At 35.0% G+C, this 25,404-nt stretch overlaps 1 protein-coding gene across 1 annotated transcript in view; it reads right to left on the bottom strand.

Annotated features, from left to right (window-relative positions):
• IQUB (IQ motif and ubiquitin domain containing) overlaps positions 1-25,404 on the bottom strand; it is a 109,420-nt gene that overhangs the window by 62,353 nt on the left and 21,663 nt on the right. The window contains 4 exon segments of the mRNA XM_074193806.1: positions 6,949-7,104; positions 7,554-7,726; positions 7,843-8,007; positions 19,923-20,057. Coding sequence (XP_074049907.1) covers positions 6,949-7,104; positions 7,554-7,726; positions 7,843-8,007; positions 19,923-20,057 — 629 coding nt within the window.

The raw sequence follows: 25,404 nt of genomic DNA, 5'->3' as shown, positions 1-25,404 counted from the left end.
ATGAATACTAAACATATAAGCACCAAATGATACAATATTTAAAAGAAAAGTTAAAGGAGTTACAAAAGGAAATAGATATTAAAATTATACTAGTGGAGGAAATTCAACTTTAGCCTTTTAGAACTAGATAAATCTAAACAAAAAATAAATAATAAAGTAGTTAAGGAGTTGAATAAAATTTTAGAAGGTTTACAAATGCTAGACCTCTAAAGAAAACTGAATGGGAATAGAAGGGAATATTGCTTTTTCTTGAAGACCATGAAACCTACATAAAAACTGATCATGTGGGGCTGGCTAGGTGGCATAGTGGATAAAGCACTGGCCTTGGAGTCAGGAGTACCTGGGTTCAAATCCGGTCTTGGACACTTAATAATTTCCTAGCTGTGTGGCCTTGGGCAAGCCACTTAACCCCGTTTGCCTTGCAAAAACCTAAAAATAAAAAAACTGATCATGTAACAGGGTATAAAAACTTCACAACCATATGCAGAAAAGCAGAACTATAAACTGCATCCATTTCATATCATAATACAATAAAAAAACTGCATTCAATAAAGGATATTGGAAGCAAAGATTAAAAATTAAGAAATTTAATAATCTAATCCTTAAGAATAAATGGAGCAAAGAAAAAATCAGACACAATAATTTCATTAAAGAGATTAACAACAATGAGACAAGTTATAGGATGCAATAAGAGAAGCATTAGGGAGAATTTTATTTTTAAATGCTCACATGAATAATAAAGAGAAAAAGCAGATCCATGAATTCAGTATGCAACTGAAAAAAACTACACGTATCAGCTTAAAAATCCCCAATTAAACATGACACTGGAAGTCCTAAAAATCAAAGAAGAGTTTAATAAAATTAAAAGAAAACTCAAATGAACTAAAAAAAAAAGTATGAGTAGTTTTATAGGAAAAAACAATAAAAATATATTAACCATTAGTTAATTTAATCTTAAAAAATAAAGAAAATCAATGAAAAGGATGAAGTCAAAATAAATGAAGAAGGAATTAAAACAATCAGTCATAGCTATTCTGCTAAATTATTTGTAAATAAATCAACAATCTAAGTTGTCGAGTGCGGAGGAGGGACCCAGGCCAACATCAATATGATGCATAAGCTGGTTTGTTTATTGATCACAGGATACATACTTTTATACTCTACATTTACGTAACCAATTACATAAGCGTTTTAGCAAGCATTTTTTTCACATGCATACTTTGTGTATGTCTTAGGTGATTGTTTTGAGAACCAAACAGTGTTCTGATAAACAGAGAGAAGATTGTTTTGAGAACCAAACAGCGATTTGATAAACAGAGTGCAGAAGGTAATTTTCTCAGAATGCGCTATCTATCTGAGCCTGGGAATATACCTCCTTAGCTCAGACATGCAGCTACTCCCTTATCTAAGCTCTGAAGTACATCTTGCTGGTTAAAGCACATAACTATTTCTGTGTTAACCCTTCATAGCTCTTAGCCTGGAATACATATGACACAACACTAAGTGAAATAACCCTGTTAGAAAATGAAATTGAAAAAAAAATGAAATTGAAGAAGACATCAATGAATTCCCTAAAAAACAACAAACAAGGACCACATAAATTTACAAGTGAAAGATATCAAACATTTACAGAACAATTAATTCTAATACAATAGAAACTATTTGGGGGCAGCTAGGTGGCATAGTGGATAAAGCTCCGGCCTTGGAGTCAGGAGTACCTGGGTTCAAATCCGGTCTCAGACACTTAATAATTACCTAGCTGTGTGGCCTTGAGCAAGCCACTTAATCCCATTTGCCTTGCAAAAAAAAAAAAGAAACTATTTGGAGAAATAAGCAAGGAAAAAGTTCTAGCAAATTCATTTTATGATACAAACAAGGGATTGAAAAACTAAACTAGAAAGAGGAAAAACAGAGAAAGAAAAACTAAAAACCAATTTCCCTAATGTATATTGGTGCAAACATTTTAAATGAAATATACTACCAAGAAAATTACAGCAATATATCACAAAGCTCATTTGACCAGTTGAGGCTTTTATCAGGAAAGCAGGGCTGGTTTACTATTAGGAGAACCATCAGTATAATTGATTATTTCAATGAACAAAAACAACAGAAATCAAATGATCATCTCAATAGTTGCAGAAAAAGCTTTTGACAAACTACAACACACATCCCTGTTTTTAAAAAAAATAGGAATAAATGGAAATTTCCTTAAAATGGCAAATAATAGCTATCTAAAACCATCAACAACCAATAACTAACTGTAGTGGGGATAATCTAGAAACCTCCCCAGTAAAATCAGGAGTGAAACAAGAATGCCCATTATCACCATTGTTATTAAATATTGTACAACAAATGCTAGATAGAGCAATAAGAAAAAAAGAAATTGAAGGAATTAAAATAGGCAATTAGGAAACAAAACTGTCACTCTTTAAAGATGTTATGATGGTAAACTATAAAAATCCTAGAGCATAAACTAAAAAACTAACTGAGGGGCGGCTAGGTGGCGAAGTGGATAGAGCACTGGCTCTAGAGTCAGGAGTACCTGAGTTCAGATCCAGCCTCAGATACTTAATAATTACCTAGCTGTGTGGGCTTGGGCAAGCCACTTTAACTCCATTTGCCTTGCAAAAAACTAAAAAAGAAATTAAAAAAACTAATTGAAACATGAATAGGATATAAACTAAACTCACATAATCTTCAGCATTTCCATATATAACCAACAAAATCCAGCAATAAGCAATACAAAAAGAAACTCCATTTAAAATAATTGTAGACTGGGGAAAGCTAAATGATATAGTGAATAGAGAGCAATAAACCCTGAAGTCAAGAGGGCCTGAGTTCAAATCCAACCTCAGACACTTAATTACCCAGCTGTGTGATCTTAGTCAAGTCACTTAACCCTGCCTTGCCCAAAAAAAGCCAAAATAAAATAAAATAATTGTAGATATCATAAAATACTTGAAAGGTTATCTGCCAAGACAAACCCAACAACTATATGAACACAAACACAAAACACTTTTCACACAAAAGACAACTGGAAAAATATCAATTGCTCATGGTAGGCCAAACCAGTATCCTAAAGGTGATCATTCTAACAAAAATTATTAACTTATTCAGTGCCTTACCATCAACTAACCAAAAGTTATTTTATAGAGCTAGGGGAAAAAAGAATAATAAAATTTGTTTGGAAGAACAAAATGTCAAGAATATTATGGAAATCAATGAAAAATTATGAAGGAAGAGGGCTTAACTGTACCAGATCTCAAACTGTATTATAAAACAATAATCATCACAACAATCTGGATCTGATTAAGAGTGCTGAATCAGTAGAAATCCTTACCCATGGTCAAAAAGGGTACATGATTTAGACATAAAAGGTGATATATATAAATAAAGTAGAGTAATATGGAATAGCAAACCTCTGATAAAGACCTCATTTCTCAAATATATAGATAACTGAGTCAAATTTATAAGAATAGAATTTATTTCCTCAATTGGTAAATAATCAAAGGATATGAACAGTTGTCACAAGAAATCAAAGCTATCTCTAATCACATGGGAAAAAATGCTCTAAATCATTACTGATTAAATAAATGAAAATTAAAACAAAATTAAAACAACCTCACACCTAACAGACTGCCTAATATGACAGAAAAGGAAAAGGACAAATATAGGAGGTGGTAAAGGGATACCTTACAATTGGTACTGGGGTACCATTGCATTGTTGACAGAGATGTGAATTGATCTAACCATTCTGAAGAACAATTTGAAATTATGCCCAAAGGCCTGTAAAATATATGTGTGTGTGTGTGTGTGTGTGTGTGTGTGTGTGTGTGTGTGTGTGTGTAGGAAGGAAGGAAGGAAGGAAGGAAGGAAGGAAGGAAGGAAGGAAGGAAGGAAGGGAGGGAGGGAGGGAGGGAGGAGGGAGGGAAGGAGGGAGGGAGGAAAGGAGGTAGGGAAGAAGGTAGGGAGGGGAGGAGGAAGGGAGGGAGAGGAGGAGGGAAGGAAGGAAAGAAAGAAGGAAGGGTGGGAGGGTGGGAGGGAGGAAGGAAGAAAAAGGACCTATATGTATACAGAAATATTTATAGTAGCTCTTTTTGTGGTGGCAGAGAATTGGAAATTGAAAGGATGCCCATCAACTGGGGAATGACTGAAGGAGTTGTGGTATGTAATTGTGATGGAATATCATTATGGCATAAGAAATAAGTGGGATGCTTTCAGAAAAATCTGAAAAGACTTACATAAACTAATATAAAGTGATGTAAACAGAATCATAGCATTGTTCACAGTAACAGCTATACTGTAGAATGATCAAATGAAGATTTAGGTATTTTCAGCAATTCATTGATCTACAATAATCCTAAGGACTCATAATGAAAAATGCTATCCACCACCCCAAAGAAAGAAACAACAGAGTCTAAATGTACATTGAAGCATATTTTTTAACTTTATTTTTCTTGGGCATCATTTTGGTCTTTGTTTTCTTTCACAACATGACTTTTGTATAACCTAAATCAAATTTCTATCTCAATGAGTGAGGAAGGGAAAGAAAGGAGGAAGAGAAGAAGAGAATTTGAAATTAGAAATTTCAAAAAAAAAAAACAAATGCTAAAATTTTTACATTTCAAAATATTTCAAGTTAAAAAAAGGAAGACTTGTGAATTCTATAAACACAATGACTAACTACAATTCCAAAGGACTAACAATGAAACTTGCTATCCACTTCCAGATAGAGAACAGAAGGACTTAAGAATACTGAATAATGCATACTTCCTTCTCTTTTTTTTTAGAGAGGGAAGGACAAGACTATGATGGGAAGTTTTTTGCTTGACTATAAATATTTGCAATGAGTCTTGGGTAGGGTAGGGTGAAGGAAAGAATCTGAAATAGAAAAAAAATTGAATGGAATTAAAAAAAAACACTGGTTGGTACCCAAACTCAAATAGTAGTCCTTAATGGAGGATCACGACATCAGGGAGGTGATAGTGAAGCAGGGCAGAGGGAAATGATATAATCTTTTGCCACTTTGAACTAAAGGTCATGCTCTTTGGGGCAAAAAAGGTATAGTCCACCAGCCACGCACAATGAATATTGCCTCTGCCACTCCTTGAGGACCATACTTATGGCATTCACATTGGAAAATAGCTGGAGCCAAGTGCTAAATCACTCCTTGTCCCACCCATCAGAAAGGTGTTTAAGTAGACTGAGGGCTCATCTTCATCTTCTTCTTCGCTTTCTCCTGGGTGTGAGCTTGGCCAGCTTGAGCTCTCTCTCTAAGCCAGAGACCTGCCTGACCTGGCCACATGACTGGAACAATATGGCCCCTGCTCCATAAAGCTAGATCTATGTTGATCTAAGCTTTTCTCTCTCTCTTTCAACAGAATACTTCTTTCCCTACTTCATTCCAAGTTTGTAATTACCAGCTCCAGCTCCAGGATGAACTCTTTGGGGCTAAGGCCAGTCATTTCTTATGGCTGTTTTCCAGCTCCTTTCTTCTTTCCCCTCCAGCAATTTTAGCTTCTTCGACCTTTGTCGAAGCCTGTCCTCTAACTCTCCTTTCCAGATGAAGTTTAATCTGTGAACTGTTTGTGGTTTGTAATATATATGAACTTTGCAGGCCTGCGAATTCAAGTCTCTGCTTTTACAGATGTAAAAGGGGTTACCCTGGGAGTTTTTCACTTAAAGGAAGCTTGACCTTTAAGTTAAACGCTTTCATTTTTAACAAGTCAGTGACTTGGGATTTAAATGAGGGGGAGAACTGGGCAGTCACCAGCTTCACTCTCCCTGGAGTAAGATATTGATCAGGAGACTGGAGACGGCCCTGGATGGAGTGGGAGACCTTGGACAACTTTCCCCGATCTGTTTGATTAAGGTTAGGCAAGATATGAAACAAAGAACAGTCTCTTCTTCCTAGAAATAAGGGGAAGATCCTCAGGATTTCTGACAAAAATAGAAACAATTGCTATTTACAGTCACTCTAAGCCAATAGGGCCCAAATAATAACCAAGAGGGGCCTGGCCTAGAACAGCAGATCAATCTCCAAGGTGGCAAACAGTCAAGACTACTTGTTTAATTTCTAAAAAAAGACTTGTGATGAAAAATGCTATCCACATCCAGAAAAAAAAAATTATGGAGTCCAAATGCAGCCCAAAGCACATGATTTTTCACTTTTTAAAACTAATTTTATGTTTTTTTTATTTTTCTCATGCTTTCCTCCTTTAATTCTGATTTTTCTTTTACAACATGATTAATATGGAAATATGTTAAACATGACTGTACATATCTAACCTATATCAGATAACTCACTGTCACGAGGAAGGGGAAGGGAAGGAGGTAGGAAAATATGCAACTCAAAAGCTTACAAAAAGATGAATGTTGAAACCTATCTTTCAATGGAATTAAAAAAATAAAATCAAATGACATTCAAAAAAAGTTTTTTAAAAAAGCCATTTCCAGCAGGGAAGCATCTGGTGGAAGCTACATTTCTACTTAAGAGGAGTAGGCAGCAGGCTCAGCAAGAGTAGCACAATATCATTAATGGAAAATATCAGCAGACCTGCAGCACCAGATCTGAATTGCACCTCCATGAGTGTGCCCTGGCTCCCCAAATGTATTATCCTCCGTGTATGCACTCTGGCCAGACCATAGGTTTAAGGGGAAAATATTTTAGTGCTCCTTTCGTGACTGCTCCATTTCATTATAAGGGTTGACTTTGAACAAAATGTGACTTCTGATCAGTTAACAATAGTAATCATGTGAATGGGAGCTTGTGAGCTCCAGAACAAATTCAGTGAATGCAGACCCAGAGAGCACCTGGGATCTCATGTACCGGGTTTCTGGGGCCTGCCCAGTGGGGTGTCCCTAAGTCCTACCCGGTGGGGTGCCCCAAGATCCTACACAGGAAATGGCAAGCACTTTCAGTGCCCAGTCTTGCCGCTTTGAACTTACCGCTTTGAATCTCTGTGCATGATATTCATCTGCTGTAAAATATTTTCCCGGAGTTATCAGTTTATCAGTCATATTAGACACATACACACCAATTTTTGTCATCTGTGTGGCTGTTCTACTTGTAGTTGCTATAAGCTTTTTTCTCTCACTGACTGTCTGGAACAAAAAACATATGCTATGTTAATATTAACTAGAAAGTTGAAACCCTAAGATATTCCATTTACTAAGGATATTTTGGTTGACTTAAAATTGTCTAATAATATATTAAACTAAACAAAGTTTTATTCCATACTAATTATTTTTCAGTTCATTTTTATATTTATTTCTGATTCTTATGCTCTTCACACATGGTTACTTCTATCAAATAAATTTCTGACAATCATGTAGCATTGTACTTGGTTCTATTAATAACTTAGAAAATCACAAACTAGGGAGGCTAGGTGGCCCAGTGGATAGAGCACTGGCCCTGGAGTCAGGACTACCTGAGTTCAAATGTGACCTCAGACACTTAATAATTACCTAGCTGTGTGGCCTTGGGCAAGCCACTTAACCCCAATGCCTTGCAAAAAAAACTTTAAAAAAAAAAAGAAAATCACAAACCTTACCTGAGTTTCTCTAGAAAAGATGTTTGTTTTTACGGGTACTTTTTTGGGGACAGTTTGTGTCCCTGCATTATGATATTCTGTCCCTGTTAGTTTATGTCTGAATCCACCCAGAAATGGTTTTTTGTAGTCAATTTTTTCAATCTCAACAGTTATATCTTGATACATTGTAGCACCTACACAGGTTAAAAATCAAGGGTGGATAAATAATTCACAATAATGAGTTTAATAAAATGTGTCATTTTTTTAAAGGACTGCAAAACACACATTGAAAGAAAATCAAATGAATTACCAGCTTGCACTCTAACAGTTAAGATCTCATGACCAGGTTGCGTTGGTTGAAGTACTGGCTTGATTGGATAATGAGTTGGATCTAAGGAAGTTAATTCTAATTGTACAGTTTCATCTGGCTTAACTCCAAGCTGAATGAAGGTTTCATAATCTTTCAGAACTTTCCCTTAAAAGAAAACAGATTATAAATGTGATAAAGAATAGAAATATATACAGATTTTGTTATGGGCATAGAAGGTATTTACAGATGTCTGTGTAATTATATTGTACTATTTAAAAAGTCAAAAACAATGTAGGCAGTCCTCACTTTTTCTTATAATACATTTCTGGAAACTGTTCCATAAAATTGATGATATAAACTAGTCTATACAAGAATATCCCACATAAATTTGTTTCAAACAGTATTTCACAATACTGTCACTAATATATTATCATGAAACATCTGCATTAAGGCATTCCCTACTGTAACATCCTTCCAGGCTTAGGCTGGCTATCCTATCTTCCTTCAGAAAAGTCCTCCACCTTCTGATTCGTGAAAAGCAAACATTCAAGGCAATCAGAATATAATTTTATAATGAACAGTCAGTATGTCATGTAATCAAATGAAACAATTGTAAACCATAAGGATCATTTAACATAATAACATCATACTCCATGACCAAAACGGTTATAATTTTATAACATGCACTGAATAGCCCAAGTACCTAATTTGGTATAAAAGCAGCATCTAGCTCATAATATCAAAAACCAGTTGGCTTCCCCACCTTCCAAACTTTAGTATTTCATAGATATAAACTACCTAACTCTTTCTCAGGTTAATCTTACCTTTACTCCTCAGCAAAAATTCTATAAGTAATCTCTGCCTTGGAAGAACAAAAGTTTATTGAAGGCAATCTTTTGATACTCAAAGACTTGTACACAATAGGTATATGATAAATGTTAATTGAATTGGTTCAGGTACAAGATCCATTTATAGAAATCTAGAATCTCAGAATTGGATGACTATATTTATTTAACTAATTTAACTTGCTTTCACTCAGGTTAATATTACAGTTAAGGGGAAAAGAATATATGTATATAAAATATGTATGTATGCATATGTACATATAAAATATGTATATAAAATCTAGGATCTGAGGAGAGTTCACAAAGGAAGTTAATTTCTGAGTATCAACTTTTCTTCCCATTGTTCTTAGTCTTTATTCCCCTCCATCTATTCTACAATACAAGGAAGTCCTTTATTTTACATTTTCATCCCTGTATTTAGAATAGTACCAGATACAAAGGAGACTTAATTTTTGTTTATTGTTTGATTCACCAATTCCCCATAGTTTTCAATCCAAAGATGCTTGCCTCCTTATTGATCCTTGTACAGGATGCTCCTAATTACAGACTTTTTCCCCTGGATTTCCCCCAGGCCTGGAATTCTGCCCCTCCTCACTTCTCAGTTTATGTCTCATTTCCAAAAAAAGAGGCCTCACTAGGCCCTCAGTCTCAGACTCTTCCATCAGAGATTCTCAGCAATTGATCCCATCTATCTCGTGTTTGCACATACTTGCCAAATTTGTCTCCCCCTGGACACTGGGAGCTCCTTAAGAAGAGACCCTATTTTTTAACCTATCTTTGCATCCATAATACTTAGCCTGTTCCTGGCATATGAGATAAAAACTTAATAAATTCTTACTAACTTTGTCTTTGACTCAGAAATCCAACAATAGAAATTCTATTAAAAAAACTACTCAAAACTCTCAAAATAAAATTACTTCAGAAAGAATAACAGTCACTAAAATGAACAAAAAGTTCAGATATAATAAAAAACATTATATATATATCAAAAGACACATTGGGGAAATTCCTAAAATGTAACAACCTGAGTTAAACAGTACTCCAGATATGACCTAATAAGAGCAGAACTATAATCTCTCTAATTTTGGTCACTGTACTTCTTGCTTGCAATCTGCTAAAAATTCCTGGGTCTTTCTCATAAAAACTGATTGATGCTTAGCCATATTTGACTCAGCATGCTCTTGTGCAAATGATTTTTTGAACACAAATTTAGGGCTTTACATTCACCTCTGTTAAATTTTATAGTATAGGGGGCGGCTAGGTGGCGTAGTGGATAAAGCACCGGCCTTGGAGTCAGGAGTACCTGGGTTCAAATCCAGCCTCAGACACTTAATAATTACCTAGCTGTGTGGCCTTGGGCAAGCCACTTAACCCTGTTTGCCTTACAAAAAAAAAAACCTAAAAAAAATTTTATACTATAAAATATAAAAGTTTTTACAAAAACAAAACCAATGCTATTAAAATTAGAAGAGAAAGTTAATTAGGAAAATAAATAAGAACTGATTCAAATTATAAGAATAATTATTTCCCAACTGACAAATAAAGAATCAAAGAATATGAACAGGGTGGTTCCCAAGGAAGAAATCCAAGTTATCAATAGCCATTTGAAAAAAATGTTCCAAATCAATAATAGATGAATGCAAATTAAAGCAACATTGAAGTTCCATTGTATGACCATCAAATTGATAAAGTAAACAAAAAAAAAGGAACATGACAAATGTTAAAGAAGCTACTGGAAAAAAGATACATTAATGCACTATTAATAGAGCTGTGAAATGGTCTAGCTATTCTGAAAAGTAATTTGGAATTATGCCCCCAAAGTTATTTAATTGTGCAAACATTCTGAATCTGAAATAGAATTACTAAACCTATTATACTCCAAAGGGATTAAAGAGTAAAATAGCCTGAAGGGAAATATTATATTGTTTGGAAAACCTTATTTATTATATTGTTTTAGCCCAACTTTATGTGGTTAGAAAATGTCTAAATCAAAAGCTTACTGTAGAGGTCAGACTAAGCTCAGAGATGCTCCTAGGGAAGTCAAATGGCTGTAAGGAATGCCTGGATATCACTCGGGTCCAACCAGTGCTAAGTGTTTAAAATGTTTATGCTTACATATCAATGAATCTTGATTTGAATGTTTATGCATATTAATAGGCCTTGCTAGTATCTACCCCCTCTTCAATCTTTTTTAACTCTCTCTGCCAAATGACCAAGTAAATCTCTAAAGCTATTTCAGATTTGGGATTTTGTTCTTGAAACCAATATGGACAAATCATTAAGAGCACTTCTTTTTGTGGTGACAAAGAACTAAAGGCGTATCCATCAATGTGTATGGGGGGGGGTGGTAGCTGAACAAATTACTGTCTATGAATGGAATGAAATGAAATGCAATGGATTATTATTACTATGCTATTAAAAAACCTGAAAGGAAGAGTTTTTGCTAAAGCTGAGATTTATATGAACCAATGAAAAGGGAGGTGAGAAGGAGCAGGAGAATAATTTATACTATAACAGAATTAAAAAAACCAAACATCTTAAAAGATTTAAGAACTCTTAGTAATGTAATTACCAACCATGATTCTAGAAGATCAATGATGAAGGATGTCACTTACCTCCTGATAAAGAGGTGATAGACTAAATGTGCAGAATAAAACTCATATTTTGGGACATGGTCAAGGTGGCAATTTATTTTTAGAGTTCACATTTGTTATAAGGTCTTTGCTTTTCTCTCTCTCCCCCATAAGAGGTGGTGAGATGGGAGAGAAAATAAAGTCTCGTTAAATGAAATAAAATTATAAAATAAATAAAAAGTATATATTGAATAAATACAAATAAGAACATAGTATTGAGATACAAGTTGTTTGGAAGGATAAGTAAAAACTTCATATGAAAGGGGTCACTTTAGCTGAGTATTGAAGAAAAAGTCATTCAAAAAAAAATGAACGATTCTATTAGGTTGAAGCAAAGAAAGGGTGCATTCCAGGTCTGGAGGATGGTCAGTGTAAAGGCACTGAGACAGAGGATGAAAAGTAGGTCTGAGCCAAGCTAGGAGGGTGTGAAAGAACAAGGAAGTTGTTGAGAGAAGTTCGGATTAGGGTGTAAAAAAACTTTAAAAGCTAAATGGAGAAATTTATATTTGAGCTTAGAGGCAATAGGGAACCATTGAAGTTTACTGAATAGTGAGGTCAGATGTATTCTATAGGATTTAGATGACTATGAGGAGGGAGGCCTAGAATGGGGAGAGACTTGAGGCTAAAACCAAATGAAAATACATTACAACAGTCATGGCAAGAGAGGTTGAAGTCTAGAACTAACATGTTGGCAACATAGGCAGAAAGAGAGAGGGGGTTTAGATGTAACACAGAAACAGTAAGATTTGGAAAATGACTGTCTATAGGGATTGAGAGAGGGTGAGGAGTCAAGGATAATGCAAAAATGATTGCACCTGGGAAATTGAGGAGCTGGTGGGTGGGTATCAGTATCAAACTCAGAAAACTAGTAAAAAAGGATGAAGACTAAAAATTAGAAGAAAAAAGCAACCATCAGATAAAAACAAACAAATATAACATTTTGCTGAAGAAAAAAGACAAATAAGAGATAAGTCCACTGTTACAGATAGAGAGATGTTCAATAACAAGAAGAAAGTAGAACCACTCAACTCCTAGTCTGCTTCAGGCTTCTCTGTCAGATTATTGCTAAATTAGAAAACGCACAACCAGAATGTTAGGAAAGTCAGTGGGAAAGATTTAAAGATTTTAGTTGACTGCAAACTGAAGATGATGCAGAAAAAGAATGTTATCTTAACTTTCATTAATAGATACAGTATATTTTAGAGAATTATTTCAGTGTAATATCTTTTCAGAAATCCAGGATGGTGAGAGATTATAAGGATAAGCTAGAGGAATTGGGGATGTTTAGTCTTTAAAAAAAAAAAAAAGACTTGAAGGAGAAGGGAGGGATAGGTGTATTTGAAATCCATCTTCAATTATTTCAAGGACTGTCATATGGAAAAGTTACTTCATTTAGTATAACTGAAGGGTACTTAACTTCAAATCAATATAAAAAAGAACTTCCTAAAACTTGGGAGTTGTCAGAAAATGTGTGGGAAGTAAACTCACTGTCACTGAAATTATTAGCTAAAAAATAACTTTCTAAAATGATACTTAACTTCCTTCATTATCTCAGACCATTCTGAGCTTTAGAATTTACTATTTGTATAAGACCTCTTAAATTCATTTTCTTCTTCGTTTTAGTGTTTTCTTAAATCTAAATTGTTGGTTGAATTCAAAATGCGTCTAAATTGGTCTCTTTAGACAATCCCCATTTTTATTTCCCATTAGTTTCCCAAAAATTACATTCTTGAGGATTTTCCCAAACTTCTCAGGTTGATTTCCCTTGAGGATGTTAGTTAGTTTGTGGTTTCCTACCAAACCTTCTTCTGAACTCTCTAAAATAAGATTTCTTAAATGTAGAGTGCATGTGAAACTCAACCTGAATTTCCTGTCACCACAAACAAACATGGAGAGAAATTCATTCTCCCCAACAATTCCCATTATTTCCATCCTAGCAACCGTGTTCCTCCCTGTTGGTGAGAAGCAGGGTCAGCATAGAATTTTCCCTTGATGATTCCTCCACCCTTTGATGGATGCAATCATCATTAAGTCAAATTAGTAAATTAGTCATTGTTCTGCATCTAACAGAGAAAGTTCCAGCAGCTCTCTGGGAAAAAGAAACATTCTGTCACTGAATTATTTTTCTTCTGGGTCAGACTTGTGACTTGTTTCCCAAACTCCTCTATTTCCCCTTTTTGTGCAGGTTATTTGTAATATACTCTCAGAACAACCTCTATTGACCTTCAAGTAATTGCTCTCACATAATTTGTTAATATACAGCCTATTCCACTCCTGGCTTTCACATTTTGCCTTGAATAAGTCATTCTACTGCAGCAAGAGAGGCAGAAAAGAAAAATTGATTTTAATTCTAATGCAGAAGAGCCAAATTCCAGTCATCAGTTTTATCCCACCAGGTCTCAATGATACCTAAGATAGTCAAATCTGCTTCTTGCATTAGAACCCCTATTTCATCTTGTTTGCTGATGAATTTCAGACATTTGTATAAAGATATTTGAGTCTAGTGGTTTTACTACTGCCACCTTCCCTGAGTTCTGTGTCCCATGAACATCAGGGTGTCTCAACTGTTAGTCTTTCTTCAATAGCTAATCTCATATGTGTTTCCAACCTCTTAGCTCTTCTGAACCATATCACCCAGCAACACTTGTCAGGGGCTATATATAGAATTTAATATTTATTTATGACTACAATATGACCCACATCACCATTTAGTATAATAAGAAAATGTAATTAATAATAATGCATGAATGGCCTTTGAGGGTTCCTTGCACCCACAGGCAACAAGTTAGACTTGCCTACACCTAGCTTTGGGAAATATGCAAGCAATGTTCTTTCTTCTTGATCTTTTTTTTAAATTTAAAATCCTTTTTATTACATTTGGAAGAAACAGACAAAAATCATACTTTACTGGTTTTGTGAGATGTACTCCAACCCTGACCAGGAATCCATAATCTCTATATTTTAAGACACAGTCTAATAGTCCAAATATTATTTTCAGGTACCAATTTTTTAACCTCTGTTCACTTCCCAAATCAATTTTTCTTTTCTGCTTCTCTTGCTGTCAATAGGTAATAATGAAGAAAATTCAACTTATGCCCATAGTTTTAATCTTCAATTTCTGATTCAAAACTTCATAAACTTTGACAATGCCTTTTTGATTTCTTTTAGCAGTTTGTGCTAAATGAATCTGTGCTACATGAATCATCATATGGTAGATAATGGACATTCTTATAAATCTTGGGAGCTTCTCTCCCCCTCGCTTGGGAAAGATTCTTTTTCAGTCCCTTGAAAGACAAGAGAGATATGTACCTACTATTATTCACAGTTTGATAAATAGCTACTTCTGTTCCCATCCACAGGAATCACCAATTGCTACCACAATTTGTTTTTTTCCTTGACTATGTCTTGCCTCTGGAGGAGAGGAAATGATGATTTTGCCCAGCCCTGTCTCCCCAAAATCCAGTTCATGCACAAACCAAGACACTGCATCATGATATAAACTAAATAATCGTTCCTTTTCCTTTTGGACATGCACAGACCTACCTATCTATATGAAGAAAAGGAAACTTTATTTTTTTTTTGCCCTGCAGATTTTATCAGTCTAGAGCAGTGACTCAGATCAGGGAAGCTCATGGGGGGACTTCCAGGTCACATGAACCACAAGCTGGAGGACTCCAAGACCTTGCAGATTTCTCTAAAAGAGAAATTATGTACTCAAGATAAAGCAACTCTAGCAGCTTCATGGGCTACCCAGGTAGGTCTAAGATACCCAGAATCCAAAAAGAAAAATCCACAAAACCCACAAAAACCCATGAAGTGATGCAACTGACCATGAGTTCATACAGCAACTATCTCTGCCTCCCATCCCATCAACCTCAAGGCTGAACTAACAGTTCCAGGGACCCACAGGCATACCACTCAGTATACCCCAGACCCCAACTGCCCTCCTCACTCTTTCCAGGGCTATCTGAGAGCCTCCAGATGCAGGGGGCAGGAGCTTGCCTGGGCTCAATGCAACAGCTGGCAGAGCTGCAGGCCTTCAGGAATCAAAAGGAGCTGGGGATCCCAAGCCCATAGAGTCAGGGTGTCCGACCTCTGAGCTGCTAGTACCAGACCAGAAAATGATGGCAGGAACCCAGTGCATGTGATAAAGCTGAGCCACACTCCATGAAGCCTGAGCGAAAAACCAAAGCAACCCAATGAGACCAGTTCCAACAATCCAAAAGTACTGTGGGGCTTAGATCTAAGCTGGTGTCAACTGCCTGGGGTAAGAGGAGCCTAAAATGCTTGAAGATCCAGTCCCCAAGGAAATTACTATCAGAAGGAAGGAAGGCAAAAAATACATAGTAGGAAAATATTTTTTTAAAAGACTGAAATTACCAAAGATCTTAGGAATAAGAAATCTCAAAGATCTTGAACATAAACTGATAAATCAACAGAGATTGTTGATCTCCAGATCTAGAACTGAGTTCAGGCATCTATGAATAAATAATGCAAAACAAAATAAAATGATCCAACCCTTGATGAAACAGAGGATCCTGTGAAATTGAGGACATGGAATCACAAAACACTATTCCTGAGTGGTTCAAAAGAGAATTATGAAGGCAGGTTTTTATGGTCTGCACTGCAAAAATAAAGAACAGGTCTTAAAGGGAGAGAAATTAATTATGAAATTGTAGATTTAGAGTTGAAAGGAGTCTTCGAAGTATTAAGTCTAGTGCCTTTGTTTTGCCAATGAGAAAACTGAAACACAGAGAGGTTAAGTGACTTTCTGTCTTAAAACTTAAATCTGTGATGGCAAGTCTTACCAAAAAAAGAAGAAGAAGAAGAAGAGAGAACAAGGACAATCCAGAAGAAGTGAAACAATAACACTTAAAGAAAATGTCTTCACTATATAAGAAGTGAGAAGCTTGGTGGCATAATTCAGGAAGATGTTCATCATCTTCCTAAATTCAAATCTGGCCTTTATGAGAAGAAACAACTCAGGTCTCCCAGATGAATACAGCAATGGAGAAAAAAAAAGTTGAACAACATAATCAAAGAAATAATACAAGAGAACTGCCCAAAACATTTTAAGATAGAAAATGAAATATCAATTACCAATTGAAAGAATCCATAGATCATTTCCAAAAAAAAATTCAAGGAGGAAAATTATAAGATATATAGAGGTTAAATTTGACAATTCAACTTAAAAACAACAATTTCTGCAAGCAATCAGGAGAAAATTTTTCAAACAAAGGGAAAAAATTCAAGTAACATAAACCATTCTGCAACCTTAAAAACTATAAAGAGGATATGGGATAATAAAGAGTAATGAAGCTCAAGATGAAGCTCAGGGTGATCTACACTGCAAATCTGAACTCAACCATAAACATACAAAGATAAACAGAAAAACGAGTATTTGATAAAGTCAAAACCATAAACTTCTTCTTTTTTTTTTTTTTTAGGTTTTTGCAAGGCACATGGGGTTAAGTGGCTTGCCCAAGGCCACACAGCTAGGTAATTACTAAGTGTCTGAGACCGGATTTGAACCCAGGTACTCCTGACTCCAGGGCTGGTGCTTTATCCACTGTGCCACCTGGCCGCCCCTACTGCGCCACCTAGCCGCCCCAAAACCATAATCTTCTAAGGAAACTTGAAAGCAGTCTGAGGGAAACTGGTCTTAGACTAACACTGTATATTATACTCCATAATATATTTTATGAATATGTAATCTTGATAATAAAAATTAGAAGACCATAACTATGGGTAGGAGATATAGTCTTTTTTTTTAATTTTTTGTTTGTTTGTTTTGCAAGGCAATGGGGTTACGTGACTTGCCCAAGGCCATACAGCTAGGTGATTAGTAAGTGTCTGAGGCTGGATTTGAACTCAGGTACTCCTGACTCAGGGACAGTGCTCTATCCACTGCACCACTTAGCCACCCTGAGATATAGTCTTAGTCAAAGAAGAGATAGATGAAATTACCAAAGATAAAACAGAGAACTCTGATTACTTGAAACTAAAAACATTCTATACAGACAAAATAAATGTATCAAGTAAAAGAAGATAAGTAGTCAAATATATATACTATTACTATATTACTAACAGCCATTCTCCAATAGATATGTGGTCAAAGGATATGAAATTCTCAAAAGAAAAATCTCAAAGTATTCATAACCACACAAAAGAAAGTGCCAAAAAAAAAAAAACTGAGAGAAATGACAAATCAAATCAACCCTGAGTTTTCACCTCACACCATGAAAATTGTCAGAGGACAAATATGGTAATAGTCAATGTTGAAAGAGTTGTGAAATGACAGACATACCAAATACAATGGTATTGGTGGAGCTGTGAAATAACACAGCCATTGTGGAAAGTAAATTGGAATCATACTAATAAAGTGACTAAAATGTCCATATCTTTTAAATCAGAGACTTCATTATTGGGCTTATACTCCAAAGAAGCCAATAAGAAATCTCCATATGGTCCTAAATATTTACACTTTTTTGTGAGAGTTAGGAATTGGAAACAAAGTAGATGTACATCAATTGGGGAATGACAAATTTTGGTATATAAATGTAAGAGAAACATTACTGTGTTGTGTAAGAAATTGTTGTCCTATTTCTTCATTCTCAAAGATGACCATACCATCAGAGAGGTAATGCACCACAAACCAATGAACTGAATTTGAGTAAGGGGTACTGTGTTAAGTCACCAATCTCACTTTCTCCTTGGAGCCATCTGGGTCCAGTGGCCAGAAGAATAAGGAATATAGAGAAGCATGAAAAGCTCTATATGAACTGATACAGAATGAAGTAAACAAAAAAAAAAAAGAAAACAATATACACAGTAACTACAACAAGATAAATGGAAAAATGGAAAAAAACTAAACGCCAAAAATCAAAAGTAAATGTAACAAAATTATAAAGATCAAGCAGGATTCAAATGATGAGAAATGAGAGGATACATTCAACCCACCCATTTGTGACCTTACATATTGAACATGTTTTTACTTTCATATTTTTTCATCAGTTGTGCTGGGAGGTTTTCCTCTCTAAAAAATATTTATTAAATGGAAAGGTTCTCTAGGAAGGGTTAGAGGAGAGATACTTGTGATAACTAAGATGATATAAACAAAAAAATATTAATAAATACTTATTTATTTTAAAATGACTAAAACCCATTCCCCCAAAAATTATCTAGAGGGATCAAGTTGGCATAGTAAGGTCAACTTCAGGGTTTGCAATCTTTCCTGAGATACTTAAGGCAGAAAGTCACTTAACCTCTCTGTGCTTCAGTTTTCTCATCAGTAAAACAAAGGCACTAGACTTAATGCTTCAAAGATTCCTTTCAACTCTAAATCTACAATTCCATAATTAATTTCTCTCCCTTTTACTATCAAACTACTCAAACGTGTAATCTCTACCTGGTAGTCTCATTTTGTATTCATCCATTCTCTTCTGAACCTTCTGCATTCTGGGCTCCTCGGATCACCAATCTAATGAAATTTCTTTAAAAGCACTGCCAAAGACCTCCCTATCAAGACCTCTTTTCTCAGACTAGCCTACCTTATATTTCTGCACCATTTAACATTATTAACCATGCACTCTATTTCTAACATCTCTCTTTTTCTTGTTCTTCTTTCCTAAGTTTTCCCTTTGCATCCCAGAGTTCTTACTAAACTAAGTAGCTAGGCAGCACAGTAGATAAACCACTGGGCCAGAAGTCAAGAAGGTCTGGGTTCAAATCTAGCCTCAGACATTTACTAGTTGTGCAGTCTTAGGCAAGTCACTTAACTTCTGTCTGTCTCAGTTTCCTAAACTATAAAATTTGGATAAAAATAGTACCTACTTTACAGGGTTGCTAAAAGGCTCAAATAAGATAATATTTGTAAAGTATTGATACAGTGACTGGAACACTATTACATAAATGCTTATTTTCTTCCCTTCTTTCTACAATATTGGATACATAGCAATCAAAAAATACTAATTTAAAATATTTGCATAATAAGTATTTGTTTAACTAACTCTTGATACTACCTTTCTTACACTCCTACTAGAAATCAGGCTGGCTAGGATGTGGAATTGGCTGCTTGAAAACAGTTATTTTGCTCAAAAACTGAAATGCTCCACTTTGGAAAGTCCTAAGTTGAACTCCAAGATTCCAATGCTTATACAAAAACAAAAGATTTGGATATCTGAAAAAAATCTTTTTGATATAGTTGATGTATACACAAAAAAAGTCCATGTTCCCCTGAAAATGTTTTTGTTGAAAGTTTATAGATAAAAAATTTAAAAAAAAAGAAAATTAACTAAAATATTTGGGCCACCAATTAAATACAGTCTTATGAAAATGTTTCTTAGTTATTTTAGCATATTTAAGTATATTTGCAAAGTTGAAAATCTAGTATCATATATATCTAATATGACTTCAAATTCCTTTGATAAACTAAACAGACTTGATATTTTGAAGATGACACTGACATCAACAAAGGTTAAGTACACTAATGATTTAAAATGTATCATTTAACTACTAAATAACTTTAAATCTAATTCTAAAACAAAGTCTGATTTTATAAACACATAAAATTAGATAAATTTTATTAGTTCTCAGAACTTACCTTTATATACGAGTTGTATAAATTTAGGTGGTATTTTTATAATCAATGAAAAGTTATCCCTGAGTTGTTTTATCAAGACGCCAGTATTGAAATTATATGTAATTATCTGACCCACGGGAATAAGCACAGCTTTTACTGCAGAAAGAAAAAGAAAAAGGTTAATTTATCCCTTCATACCAGAGGCCAGCAAACATTTCAAAGATGTTCCCTATGAGATAATTTTGAGGCATCCCATTTCACTTATGAGAACAACCACCAGTTCTTATTGACTGTGAGAAGTGACATAAGTCATCCACTCATCCCCGAACCTCCATGTTTGCAAAAACATTCCCCTTGTCTCTTCCCATTTTAATAATACATCAGGAAAAAAAAAGGCTTAAGAACTGTCACAGTGTCAAGTTTGCCAACTCCTGATTTATATGATTTATCCAGTTATAGGGAAAAACCTCTGTAAATGAAGTATTAGGAGAATCAGTTCTAGAAAAGGAGTTACAAGGGCAGAGGGCTCAGGCTAATATTACTACATACAAATATAGTACATTAAATCTAGGTCTTTATTCTCACCTTAAAGTCATACCTTAAAGGCATCTGTTGCTACCTCCATTTTCCTATTCCCTTAAAATATTAGTCTAATTTAAAATTCCTTTATGCATGGAGTTGCAAAGATGTCAGTGAGTTTTAAAGGGAATATCATAAAAGCCTAAAAAGGGGCAGCTAAGTGGCACAGTGGATAGAGCACCGGCCCTGGGAGAACCTCGATTCAAATCCAGATTCCGACCCTTGATACCTACTAGCTGTGTGACCTTGGATAAATCATTTAATCCCATTGCCCCACAAAATTCAGAAAAAAAAATAAGTCTAAAAAAAGAAAACATCTTTATGAAAGTGACTATTCTATTGATAATGCCAATTCTAAGCATTTATATTATCACTAAAAGGTTTGCAAAGCATTTACGTGCTATCTCATTTGATCTTCACAAAAACCCTGGGAAATAGATGCTATCATTATCTCCATTTTACAAATAAGGAAACTAAAGCTGAAAGTTAAGTGATACATAGCTAATAAGTATCTTGAGGTGAGATGTAAATTGAGTGCTTTTGTACTCTACATCCAGCATTTCCATTTACATCATTTAGCTGCCCTATAATGAACAAAAAATAAAATAAATAAATAAATGCCCTGGTCTCTACTCAACAGAGCCTGAAGGAAAGATTTTTCTTCTATTAAACTGGGAAAAGACAAGATTTCATGAATGCATTTGCTTATAAACTCTAAACATAATATAACAAATTCAAGATGTATAACAAAGCAAGGTTTACTTACTCTTATTTTTTTAAACATATAGATGGATTAGTAAATAACTTTAGCTTTATATTTCAGAGTTTTAGAAAATAGTAGGAAAGTATTTTAATAGTTATAGGCAAAAAATAAACCTATGATTCTGCTTCCAAATCCCTCCTCCCCAACTAGGTGGCACAGGGGATAAAGCAAAGATGCCCAAGTTCAAATCCAGCCTCAGACACTTACTAGCTGTGTGACCCTGGACAAGTCACTTAATCTCTATTTGTGGCAATTTCTCACATACAAAACAGGGACAATAATACCACCTAACTCCCAGGGTTATGGTAGAGATCAAATGAAACAATATCTGTAAAGCATTTGGTTTAGTACCCACACAAAGTGAGTACTACATAAATTCTAGCTATTATTTTTAATTTTATTATCATTATTGTTATTATTACATGGTACTATTTTCAAAATTATTCTTAAAAATATTCCTCAAAAGAAAATTTGAGAAATGAAGAAGCTAGTGTTTTTAGCTTATAACAGTTTGCTTAAATATATTTTTATTGGAACAGAGATCAGTCAGTGATTCTGAAAGACTTAGAGTCAATTTTTATTTCTGTGATAATTCCCAAGAGGAATGGATCTGAAACTTCTGATTATCCTTTTACCACCGCTCCGTGTCCTTCTGAAGAATTTAGTTTGTTTGAGGGTTGCTTAGACTTTGGAGATAAAAGTGTCCTTGGACTTAGCTGAAGTATGTGTAGATATCAAGAAATTACTCTAGTGGAGCCAAGGTTGCCACCCCACTGAACTCTCTCAACATTCGCCTCCAAATAACTTGAAAATAACTCCTCAAATTAAATTTTGGAGGGGCAGAACCATTAAGAAGGCAGAGGGAGATGTTTTCCCAATCTAATCCAATGGAGAAGACAGTGAAAAGGTCTGTGAAGCCTGGGTCAGCACAGCCCCAGAGCCTCAGAGGTGGCAATAACTGTAGTCACAGCAGCTTTGGGAGATCTCAGTCTAGACAAGGGAAGCAGGTTAGACAACTGGTCAGAAAGAGATTACAGGGGTCACTTTGCTGGCACCGAGTGCAACTGGCACTGATTGGCAACTTTATGGGCCATACACAATTCTGCACTGCAGTTCTAGGAGAGAAGGGGATTTTGTGGTCAGTCAGAAGGTAGCAGGGGCTCTGGTTTCAGTTGAAAGACAGAGAGTACTTGAGTATAGAAGAGAGCATGGGGCATGTTCAAAATTCCAGGGCCAAGAGAAACACTAGCACTTATGGCTGTAAGAAAACAAGAATGCTTCCTAAAAGACCAGAGTACAGATTAGGAGAACAGTGACCAAATGTCTCTCTGGATCACACCACCTCAGAAGCACGGAAAACCTGCATAGCTCTAGAACTAGCTCTGAAAATATCAGCACAAAAAAAAGCCTTTGGAATAGTCCTTCCTCACCCCCAAATGAACAAAGTCCAATTCATTTCACTGAAATAAAAAACTCCTTAAAAAGTAGAATTGATCAAATAGAGAAAGAGGCATCAAGGCTCAATGAAGAACATAATTCTCTTAAAATCAGAATTAAGCAATGGAAGATAATGATTCCATGAGACATCAAGAAACAATAAAATCAAAAGAGGAAAAGAAAAAAGATGAAGAATATGTGAAAAATCTCTTAGAAAAACAACTGATCAAGGAGAGATAATTTAGGAATCATTGAACTACTGATATCCAAATTCAAAAAAAGTTTCTAAACATCCTATTTCAAGAAATCATAAAGAAGAAAACTTCCCCCATGTTCTTAGATCTGAAGAATAACATGAAAAATTGAAAGAATCTAGTAATTATCTCCTGAAAGAGATCCCAAAATGAAAATTTCCAGTAATATTATAGTCAAATTCAAGAGCTCCTAGATCAAGAAGAAAATATTACAAGCAACTAAAAAGAAACACTTCAAATATTATGAAGCCATAGTCAGGATCACATAAGATTTAGTGGTTTCCACATAAATGAGTGAAAGGTTTGAAATGTGATATTCTGGAAGGCAAAGGAGTTAAGATTATACTCAAGAATAACCTACCAAACAAAACAGAATGATCTTTCAGGGGTAAAACTGACATTTAATGAAATAGAGGACTTTCAAGTATTCCTGATTTAAAAAACTGAATAGAAAATTTGGAATTTCAACACAAGATTCAAGATAAACACAAAAAAGTAAGCATGGGGTGGCTAGGTGACACAGTGGATAGAGCACCAGCCCTGGAGTCAGGAGTACCTGAGTTCAAATCCGACCCCAGATACTTAATAATAATTACCTAGTTGTGTGGCCTTGGGCAAGTCACTTAACCCCACTGTCTTGCAAAAAACCTAAAAAAAAAGTAAACATGAAAGAAAAATCATACTGAATATAAGTTTACATTTCTATATGGGAAAATGATACATGTAAATCCTAAGAAATTTATCATTATTGGGACAGTTAGGAGGAGACTACATAGACAGTAGCCATGAATATAAGTCAAAGATGTTAGGATGATGGTCTCTCCTCCTCAAAAAAAAAAAAAAAATGAAGGTATGGATAAAATCGAAATTCAAGTTCTTAAAAAGAATCAAACAATGAGAGCTCTGTCAATGTCTCAAATTTTAATTATTTTTCCTAAGTGATGCAACATTCTCTGAACAGAAGGCCAAGGTATGGATGTGTTTCTGCTAAAACTGCTTACAAAATGTATTTAGATTATGCTGCAGGCCATCAACAAATCTACTTTTGCAGCCTTGATTTTTAATAGCTTAAAACTCTGTAGTTGATAGCAGCCTTCATTTCCCTTAAAAAACTGTTTTGGCAATAATTAGAGTCAACAAGATCTGAGCAAGCCTCAGAGGGCTTTCAAAATGTAAAATCAATTTCATTTGTCATGAAGAAATATCACAATAAGTAATTTAAGAACAACAGAAATAGTCAAATTATAGAATCCAAGTTAGACAAGGAGAAAATAAAGGATTTCCCAAAGACTAGAGCTCAGAGGCATTCTGCCATCTGACTCAATTATCCTTCTGGAAGATGGGACACTAGGGGTATGTAGATACCTAGTCACCTAGAGGCAGAATGGGGTAAATTAACTCACATGAAAAGGTGCAAAGGGTTTATTATAGTAGAGGGAAAGAAAGGGGCAGATGAGAACTGTTCTAATCTTACTCTCATTGGAGAGGGAATAACACATACACTCAGTTGGGTTTAGAAATTTATCTTACCCTTCAGGTATTAGGAGGGGACAAGGGAGATAATGGAAGGAGGGGATGATAGAAGGGAGGGAAGGAAGAAAGGGGACAAAGAAAAGGGGAAAGAAAAGGGAGGGTGGCTGAGAAGGGGAGACAGATTGAGGAAGATATATTCAGAAGCAAAACAAGGTGAGGAGAGATAGGGTGAAAGGAAGGGAAACAGAAGAGAGATAGCATGGAGGGTAATAAAGATTAGGTAATTATAACTGCAAATGTGAATGGGATAAATTCTCTTATAAAACATAAGCAGATAGCAGAGTGGATTAAAAAACAGAATCCTGTAATACACTGTTTACAAGAAACACCTGAAAAAGAGAGATACACAAGGAGTAAAAGTAAAAGCCTAGGGCATAATGTTATGCTTCAGCTGAAATAGAAAAAGCAATCATTATCTCAGACAAATCATTGCAAAAATAGATCTCATTAAAAGGAATAAGAAAGGAAAACATCCTCTCAAAAATACCACTAAACTTGGGTGCATCAAGCAGTATAGCTTCCAAATTGTTAGAGAAGCTGAATGAGTTACAGGAAGACACAGAGAGCAAAACTACTGGTGGGAGAACTCAACCTTCCTCTCTCAGAATTAGATAAATCTAACCATAAAATAAACAAGAAGGAAGTTAAGGAGGTGAATAGAATGTTAGAAGACCTAGACATGATAGACCTCTGGAGAAAACTGAATGGGGTATAGAAAGGAATATATCTTTTTTTCTGGGATACATGGCACCCACACAAAAATCAATCATGTATTGGAGGATCAAAACCTCATAAACAAAAGCAGAAAGACAGAAATATTAAATACATCCTTTTCAAATCATGATGCAATAAAAATCATCTACAATAAAGATCCATGGAGAGATAGACTTAAAATTAATTGGAAACTAAATAACCCAATTTTAAAAGATGAATTGGT

Source organism: Macrotis lagotis, chromosome 7, assembly GCF_037893015.1.
Source record: "Macrotis lagotis isolate mMagLag1 chromosome 7, bilby.v1.9.chrom.fasta, whole genome shotgun sequence".
Classification (NCBI taxonomy): domain Eukaryota; kingdom Metazoa; phylum Chordata; class Mammalia; order Peramelemorphia; family Peramelidae; genus Macrotis; species Macrotis lagotis.
This window is presented reverse-complemented; position numbering and strand designations above follow the sequence as displayed.